Source organism: Pygoscelis adeliae, unplaced genomic scaffold (assembly GCF_000699105.1).
Source record: "Pygoscelis adeliae isolate BGI_AS28 unplaced genomic scaffold, ASM69910v1 Scaffold13, whole genome shotgun sequence".
Lineage (NCBI taxonomy): Eukaryota > Metazoa > Chordata > Aves > Sphenisciformes > Spheniscidae > Pygoscelis > Pygoscelis adeliae.
This window is the reverse complement of record NW_008824499.1, coordinates 3,683,371-3,692,344: the sequence shown is the minus strand read 5'-3', so window position 1 is coordinate 3,692,344 and position 8,974 is coordinate 3,683,371. Positions and strand designations below refer to the sequence as shown.

General features: G+C 44.9%; 1 protein-coding gene across 1 annotated transcript in view; it reads right to left on the bottom strand.

Moving 5' to 3' along the window:
• Positions 1-5,577: 5,577 nt before the first annotated feature.
• CHSY1 (chondroitin sulfate synthase 1) overlaps positions 5,578-8,974 on the bottom strand; it is an 86,729-nt gene continuing 83,332 nt past the window's right edge. Inside the window, exon 3 of the mRNA XM_009321540.1 lies at positions 5,578-7,366. Within this exon, the coding sequence (XP_009319815.1) occupies positions 5,774-7,366 (1,593 nt within the window). The 3' untranslated portion in view covers positions 5,578-5,773. The remainder of the gene's footprint in view (positions 7,367-8,974) is intronic.

Sequence of the window (8,974 nt, the reverse complement as noted above, 5' to 3'; positions counted from 1 at the left end):
ACCGCAGCGCATTTGCTTTGGAAGTTTTTTATCGCAGAATTGCTTTAAACTGTGCCCTTTGTATGAGCCCTCTTATTGAAAAGTCAATAAAGCACAAAGGTGTTATTTTTTTTCTGTCTTCCTTGTCTAAACCAGTGGGCAAGAGGTGTAGCAGGACCCGGATGAAGTCCTCCCGGCACCCCCAGCCACGCGGTGGGGACCCCCGATTTCCAAGACACTCGAGCCCAGCACGCTGGAAATGCTGGAGCCGATTCAGGTCAATTAAAGTTGAGGTTTTTATTGAATTAAAGTGTGAAAGTAAATACAGCCAGCCCAGTATTCGCTCTGTTATTTTTTTGATGTTAATTCAATTTTTTTCACCCCGCTCATAAACGTGATTTAAAAGGTGGTAGAGATTCCTGGGCTGGAGGAGAGCCGGGAGATGGGTTTTGGAGCTTGGAAAGGACGCGGACGGGTTTCTTGCACCTGGGAAAGCGTCGGCAGCAGTTTGGACGTGAGGCATAAAAACGCTTCTGGCAGCAGCGGCCAGGTAAAATCCCGTAAAAGACTCGGGGAAGGAAACCTCATGGGATGCAGCTGCAGTGCAGCCCAAACGTGCCTCGGCCAGGGTGTGTAGGATGTCTCCAAGGCTGCCCATGCCCCACAGAGGAGATGGCCTTCGAGCTCAAATCGGGATCCAAAAACCCCTGAATTTGCTCCAGTCAGCGCAGTAACTCCCATTGCCAGCGCCCCGCTCTGCAGAGACTGCAGCCCTGGGTACAGAAACAGTCGTTTAAACAGCTCCTAATGTGGGCAGTGTCCCACCAGCCCAGAAACCACCACATCCCCAAGCAGAGCAGAGGAGGAGGAACCTGGTGGGACGTGGAAGCATCTGCCCCCGGCAAGGCACTCACCTGCTCTCCATTTTTAATGCCTCTCAAGGATTTTCTTTCCAAAAAGCTCCCGAGTAAGGCTGGCTGTGCAAGCGGAGTATTTTTAGCAAGTATTCATGCAAAACAACTTAGGCTAATAATTTGCAATGTAAAGTTAGAGCTTCAACAAAAGCTCAGACTAAGCAGATTTAGGGTCAGCGGGACTTTCTTGCTGATTTTGCTGAAAGGAACCGTACAGCCGGGTCCAGGGAAGCTGCGTGGAGGCTGGAGCTGGTCACCGATTTTTCAGGGCAATAAAACCCCACTGTGCCTAAAGGACCAAAACTTGAAATCCTTCCACGGACTGTGACTCTGCAAAGTTACATAAAAATATTTAACCTGTAAATAGTCGCATCGAGCACGATGCGTAACCGGAAGTACCGCACCGCCCTTCCCCATGTCCTCTGCCTCTTTTCGCCGTCATCGATCCTTGAGCAAAGAAATGAGCTCCTGGGAGGGGAGTGCTTTTAGAAAACAGTGGTAACAAATCCAGCGGGAGCTGGGTCAGAACTGCTGCAGCTGAGCCCAGTTGCCTCTCCCTGAAGTTTCACAGGCAATTTAACTCCAGCGACTGATGAACGTTCATGAACAAAGAGCCAAGCGCAGCCTCAAGATGCCCCAGCTCGAGGCTCACAGTGAATTTTGGCTCTTCCCCCTGACAGCCAACGGGACAGCCAGGCCCTCCTCTCCGCCCCACCACCGTACCTACCAGAAGGAAGGACCAAGGCTGGCTTTAGGCTCCTTTGCAGGTCCCCCCCGCTGTTCAGCTCAGCCCCTCCTGTTCGTCAGCTCCATCTTCTGCAGGTGACAACCCACCCCAAAGCTCTGCAGCTGTCAGGCTGCCGGAGGACAGCCCCTGGGGACGGTCACTGCCAGAGGAGCACCGGGGTGGGGACATCAAGCCCCTGACAAGCAACATGGAGCCGGGGAGCGAAGATACCCGAAGGGTGAGGATGGTGATGGGTCATCCCATCTGTGCTTCAAACCACGGTCCCTCACCAGTCACTGGTGGGAGACGGCCGCGCCCGCAGCTCAGCAGACACAAGCGGCCCCCAAAGCCCTCCAGAGCCACCAACCTGCCAAGCACGAGCCACGGGCCAGGGCGAGTGGAGTCAATGTGGGCCAGAAACCCACCCGTGACCCCATCTCTCACCGTCAGCCACGGGAAGGCGGGAAGGGCGAAGTGTTTCTGAGCTTTGACTCGTCAGTTCATCCTCCACGCGAGTGTGCGGGCCAGAGCTCGCACCCATGGGTGTCCAGAAAAGGTTGAAGGCTTTAAAGCCAAGTGTTGAAGGGCTGCAAAGCTCTGCTTGGGCGGGAGTTCTATTGCAGTGAGCATGCCCGCGACCAGCACGGCATCTGACACGGGTCACACACACTGGAAGAACAAGGGAAAGAAGTGTCTTGCATTTTTAATTGTTTTCATGAAGAAGAGAAGCGTCTCAATATATAGCAAACCACAGCAAATGCCTCTCGGCCACCATGTTCTTCAACGTCAGGATGACACCGTTTCATCTTCTCATACCTTGTTTTTCTTAATGGACTAGAGGCAAACCCTCCGGGGTTTTCCAACACCAACTGGCTTCTCAGCACGAAGTAAACTTCTCCCTGAACCAAACAACCAGAGTAAACTGCGAATGAAATGTTCCAGCCCCAGAAGGGATTTTTGTCAGAGGCTGGGTTAGCACTTGCCGGCCGATGACTTCCACCTGGTCAAGCTCCTTATAACTTGGGCAGCAAATACTGCTTATTTTAGTATAAAATGGGTTTTATAAGGTTAGACTTCATCACAGATGGTTATAATTCGAAATTGAACTTTAAAATGGATTACTTTTAAGCTGCGAGTCCATAAAATATGTGGTCAATTAAGATTGGGGCCTCAAGAGTTGCCTGCAAGCTTGGTGTAAAACTCACTTTTAATGCTGCTTGGGCAGCTTTGGTAACTGAATCAGAACTGCTGCAACCGAGCAAAAAAACCCAGTACCAGATGGGTGCTTTTCATTAAATGGCTTTTTCCATTTACATGCATTCTGCTTTTACCGGCTGTTATGGGCTATGTGGTCAATTAAGATTGGGGCCTCAAGAGTTGCCTGCAAGCTTGGTGTAAAACTCACTTTTAATGCTGCTTGGGCAGCTTTGGTAACTGAATCAGAACTGCTGCAACCGAGCAAAAAAACCCAGTACCAGATGGGTGCTTTTCATTAAATGGCTTTTTCCATTTACATGCATTCTGCTTTTACCGGCTGTTATGGGCTACAAAAAGTCCTATTTAATCATAAATGTTAATAAATACAGTGTAAGTACGGGCCTCCCCCCCCCCCCATCTTTTGGTACAGCTCTTTAGGGTTCATATTCTTCAAGCTCTTTTCTGCAGCCACAAATACTAGTTGCTTTTTTTTTTTCTTTCCCTTGTGTGAAGAAACACTTCTGTAATCCCTAAGATTCTTGCTTTGGGACTTAATTTTCACATAAAAAAGCCTCACACCAATTTTGAACAACTGTGACAAAACTGGCAGAGCTATTAAAAATAAATGCTCGACACAATTATTTTTACTGTGTTTTGAATACACAAAACATTGCGAAATTTACTCAGCCTTGTCATCGTATGCGTTTTAAATGTATAGTTACGGATGTTTTCAGACAGCAAACGCACTTTTAATCTTTTCATGAGGAAAAAGTCAAAAACCTCTGTTAGAGACGACCAGCCGCCCCAGGGAATCGCACAGCTCATCAGCGCGGGCAGCAATGGGAGCGAACGCCAGAGTCTGATGAACGGATTTGTTTTCCCTTTCCCCAGAGCCGAGGTACGTGGCATTAAGTTTATTCCGGGCCAAAACACAACACAGAGGTCAAACCCCTTTGTAAGAGGGAGATCCTTTTACCTGGACTTACTTCCCAAAACTGCTTTACCTTTGCAGCTGTGCCTACGCTGCACGAAAAGATACGGACTGAGGCAGACGACATGAGGAGCTCCGATTGCAAATAAAAAATCTTTATTGCATCTTAGAAGCAAGTCTTAAAAAAAAAAAAAAAGAAGATTTTCCATGCACTGAATCCATCCAAGTACCTACGTCCTTGGGACTGTCACCAAAAAACGATGAACATTATAAGACATCAACTCTACACTAGTTGCAGTTCATATTCCATACACGTGTAAACAATGGTTACTTCTTCTACTGGAATAGCAATTACTCCGTAAGATCCCTTCAAACATGGCAACAACCTCAGCATCGGTTTTTCTCCGTTCCTTCAGTAGTCTCCACTTCCCAAAGGGTAGGCAAAGTGGAACTGGGAGCAATGAGACGAAATGGTGCTGGAGGATACGATAGAAAAATATATTGTTTGCTGGTTTTTATTTTTCGTTTCTGCTGAGCAAGATATTTACAGGTAGGTAGGTCTCAATAGATCATCTGCTTCAATGACAACGTCCACTCACTGTCTACGTCTCAGTGTAAAGGGTTCCCTTTCTGGCTTTAAGGCACTTTATTTTGTCTATTTTTCTCTTACCTTGCTAGGTGTTAATTCATAGGGATCACGCTTTCCTTGTGTTCGGCCTCCCCATCCCCAGTTCCTCTTAGAATACCAAAAAAATTCCTAAGCTTACTGAAGACATTCCAAAAATGTTAAAGAAATTTGGGGAAAAAAGATCCATGAAAAAAATATTTTAGAAAGTAATCTTTGGAGATCATTTACTGCAAGTATGATGTACACTACCTTATCAGTGAGAAGATGCAATACATTCCTAATATATATATATATTTACACACACACATATATATATAAAAAATATTAAAATGACTAACATATATTCAAGGAAAGGTCAAGAACCTAAACCAATGGATATTAAATAAATTAACGGTCTATCAGATACAGAAAAACATAATCCCAAAACAAAGCTAATAATCAAATGTAATAATTGTTCCCATTAACATCACGTAACCGACTGAACAAAATCAATGCAATCAGGTGCAGTACACTCGGTATAGAAGATTTTTCAAAGTTCTCGTTAGGGATCTCTACCTAATTGGTCGTTGTGTACTGTCGCTTTGCTGCAAGAGATTCACATTTCCCATCCTCTTCCCCTCCCTCGTTACGCTTCGGCGTTTCTTGATCGCATCGTCTCAGCTCTAGACAGGACAGCGGTTGAGGATAATACACAGAACCCACCACGGATTCTTAAAACATGACGTCCATATATGGACCAAATATAAAAGACAAAAATTTCTACAAGGACTAATCGGATAGCAGGTTGTGCTTACTTTCTTCCCTCCCTTGAAGTCGCCCGGCCATAATAAGTGGAAGTGTATTTTTCAGCTGAAATAATCAGCCATCTGGAAATAAAACCTCCTGCGATTAATATCCTTATCATCGCCACACCGATTTGTTTTGTTCTTACGCAATTTAAAAAATAATGGCTATCCTTAACAGAAGAAGCAGAATCTTTGCACGGTAGCAGTCACAACAAAACATTTAGATACGCTGTTTTGTCACTTGGCTTGCACGCTCAGGTCCCAATTTACAGAATCCCAGCAACGAAGACAGCAACGGAAAAGGTAGGAAACAATCTTTTGTTCATAAGGAAATTCTAACTCGAGTCAGATTTCCGCTGATCGGATCAGATAACTCTTAAACAATTTTTTTGTTTGAAGGCAAATATTGATCACAGTTTTGTTCAAAACCAAAAACACAACAACAAAAAAACCAGCGGCCTTGTTCTTCTCAAAACGAGCGCTTTGTAAGAAAACAATGATGATTTCTAAAATATATCCTGTGTGGTCTTTTAAAAGTGAATTATCAAAAAACATTTTCCCAAAAATAAATTAGATAATTAAAAAAAAAGTCTTTTCCAGCATAGCTGGACATTAGGCTGTCCTCACTGAGCCATTAGTATTGCTGCTTTTCCCAAAATTTGGGTCATTTTTTTCAAACCATATTTCAGCCAGCTGTTGTGTGGACCCATAAGTTGAAGCTTTGGACCCCAAGCACATTTTATATTGTTTTGGATCAAGATTAGGGTCACAAAAAACAGGGTGATGCACATGGACTACTCCAATTTCTTGGCTTCGGAAAGTTTTTAAGCCAGCTTGAATGACTTTGTTAAATAGGTCTACGTCTTCAAGGCCCCAACCTTGGATGGAGACATCAAAGCCACCTGCTCGAAGAAGATCACCTTTGTAAATACAGGTAATACCAAAGCCATAGTTCCTCCAGAAACCTGTTTTCTGGGTGAAGGCGAAATGATTGTCACTAGGAACTTTTCCACTATAAACAATCTTTGGATCATACTGGCTAAAAATGATGGGAAAGTATACTTGTTGACCCAAAACCGTATTGGCTCTACACCGCTGGAGGAATTCTGTGGTAAACACTAAGTCAACATCACAGAAGAAAAGTAAAGACTCGTTCTGGAACTGAGAAGATCCGACTTCCAGAGCCAGTGCCCTCGAGAACTCCCCTGACACCGGTAAAACCTGCATGTCAGCCTTGGGGTATTTGGAGCGGTAATCTCTCATCAGCTCGATCTGCTTCGCCTTGTCAGGGTTGGAGTTGGAATTGAAAAGCAGGACAACCAGCTTGACGTTCTGGTTTGGAATGAGGCACGTCTTTTCAAAATTCCCCATGAACCTTGCAAACATGTCAAAACGTCCGGAGAGAGGAATCAGGATGTTGATCTTCTTGTCTTTGAGTTCCTTCCTCTCTACTTTGGATCGGCTGAGCTGGAAGGGAACAAACATCTTCAGCGAGTTGGAGAGGAAAGACAGGGATCCAGAATCCTGGTTGATTTTGCTGGCCAGCTCTTTGGCGTCCATCTCTTCGTGCTCCATAAACTGGATCTTGCTGAATGTCTGTTGCAAGTACGCGTGCCTCCTGACGGGGACAGTCATCTTCTTCCCCTTATGCTTTTTGTACAGAAGCAGCAAGTCAAGAACGTACTCTGCTCCGTACATTGGATTTACTCTGCGATAGCCATACTGTATTTCCTTGAAATCTATGATCCTCCCCCGGGTCTTAGCGTTGGCGTTGATCATTTCCATGACCTGCATAACAATGTCATCCAACGCTTCACGCTGAGAAGAGTCCATTCCTCTCCGAGGGGGCTGGCCGTCGGCACCCGAATACAAATACTTCCCTGTAAGAAACTCCCACTCCAAGATTTCTTCCCGGTGGCGGGGCTGGAATCGCATGAAGGAGGGTGGCATCCCCAGCTGCAGGTCGTCTTTGTGGATTTCTGTATTGCTGTATTTGCTCATCAGGACAATTTCCCGGTGCAGCTGTACAGTCCGGTGGCGCAGCTCTGCTATCTTGCGGCTCAGCATGTAGCTGTGAAGTCTGTACTGGTACGGGGGGTTCTTATTGGGGTGCAGCGTTATAGCTCTGTGTATTTTGCTGTTCCTCAGGTCTCGGATATAGCCTTTTTTGTTCTGCTCGTAATTTTCATAAAACAGCTGCTGCATCTAGAAGAGAGAAAGGAGAAGTTAGTGTCTCAGCAGTGCTGTACTTGTGAAAGTTAGCCCACGCAGCCCCCGCTGGGAGAAAATTCCTCCTTGCTCGCAGGGCCAGAAGGCTTTCTGAATAAGCTGTTCTTGGTTTTAGGCACTGGTTGTAGCAATACCAGCTGCTATTCAAGGAAATTAAGAGGATTATTCACTGTAAACTGGTTAAAGAAACATCTATCACGGATTTGGGATTACTACAGCCCATTCTAGAGATACCACCGTCGGCCAAACAACTGAGCAGTAAGTAGACTGGAAGATCATTTTTTCACAACAATGCAGCATCACCAGGAAAAAGAAACCCATGAAGCGTTCACTACAAAACTTACTATTCTTCCGCCTCCATGGGCTTTAATAATAATAATAAAGAACGATAAAAAAGGATGCCATATACATAGTAAGCAAGTATGACGACACCTTTTCTGTTACACCCAAATGCTGTTCAGGCATTAAAAATCCAGCTTGCTGAATGTTTTAGTCAAGATGCTAAATAAGTTATCTCAAGTGCTGCAATGCAAAGCTACAGTTCCCCTGTCATTTAAAATGTCAATAGAAAGTAAAATGCACTTGAGCTTCCTAGCAGCAGTGCCAGAAGGCGGGTAATACAGGATGCATATGCACACCAGCATTAAAGCATCCTTAAAGTGGAAATTGCTATTTCAGAACAAGAAGATAGCGAGCTAAGATTAGATTCAAAAGCCTTACAGAAAGCCACAACTTAAGAAAGCAGGCAAACCAGCTTTACAGTCTTCAGTAGGTCAGGCAGTAGCTGATATAATGAAAGGCATGTGGAAACCAGGATGATAAAGTGGAAAATAAGCTGGAAAAAAAAACCCAAGAGAAAAAAAACCCTCAAGGCCAAAGTTATATACCAGCCTAGACAATGGACATTTAAAAAGATCACGGGCTGATTCTATGTCACAACACAAATGACATCAACCTGCCAGAGGAGCTGACATGACAGCTTCATTTGATATAGGATCCGATCTACGTTATTGGCAGCAGAATTTGCTACAAGTAATAGAGTCAATAAAGCATGTGTAAAAAGGCTATAAAGATTAGCAAAGAGCTAAAATCCAAAAGACGAACAGAAGAGAGAATGACTCAAATACGACGGCAATTAAAGGGAGCACTAAAAGGAAAATCACAGGCACAGAAAGCCTCCCTTTAACAGACAGCGCGAGTGATGCTTCTACCAGCTGTTCAGACCCAGCAGAAGTCCTGTTTTATTAGGCCTTCAGTTGCATTTTTCCCATTATTCTGGACAGACATTGAATCTAAGGGATACACTTACACCTGGATTTAATTGCCGCTATCTTAACACACCAGATGTGCGCATACTGAAACCTGAAATTCAGCGTATCACCGTGGACGGCACAGGAGCAAGCTGCGTTTACTTGAAGCAGCTCGCATGGATTTTAATCTGAACAAATGTAATTCATTTCAAAGGAGGGAGGGAGGAATTTCAGCCGGACTGAGAAAGGACTTTTTTTCCATGGGTCATCACCAATCCACCACCCCTTCTCCTTTCCTGCTCAGGTTCACCTTCTTGCCCACCCCCCCCCAAGC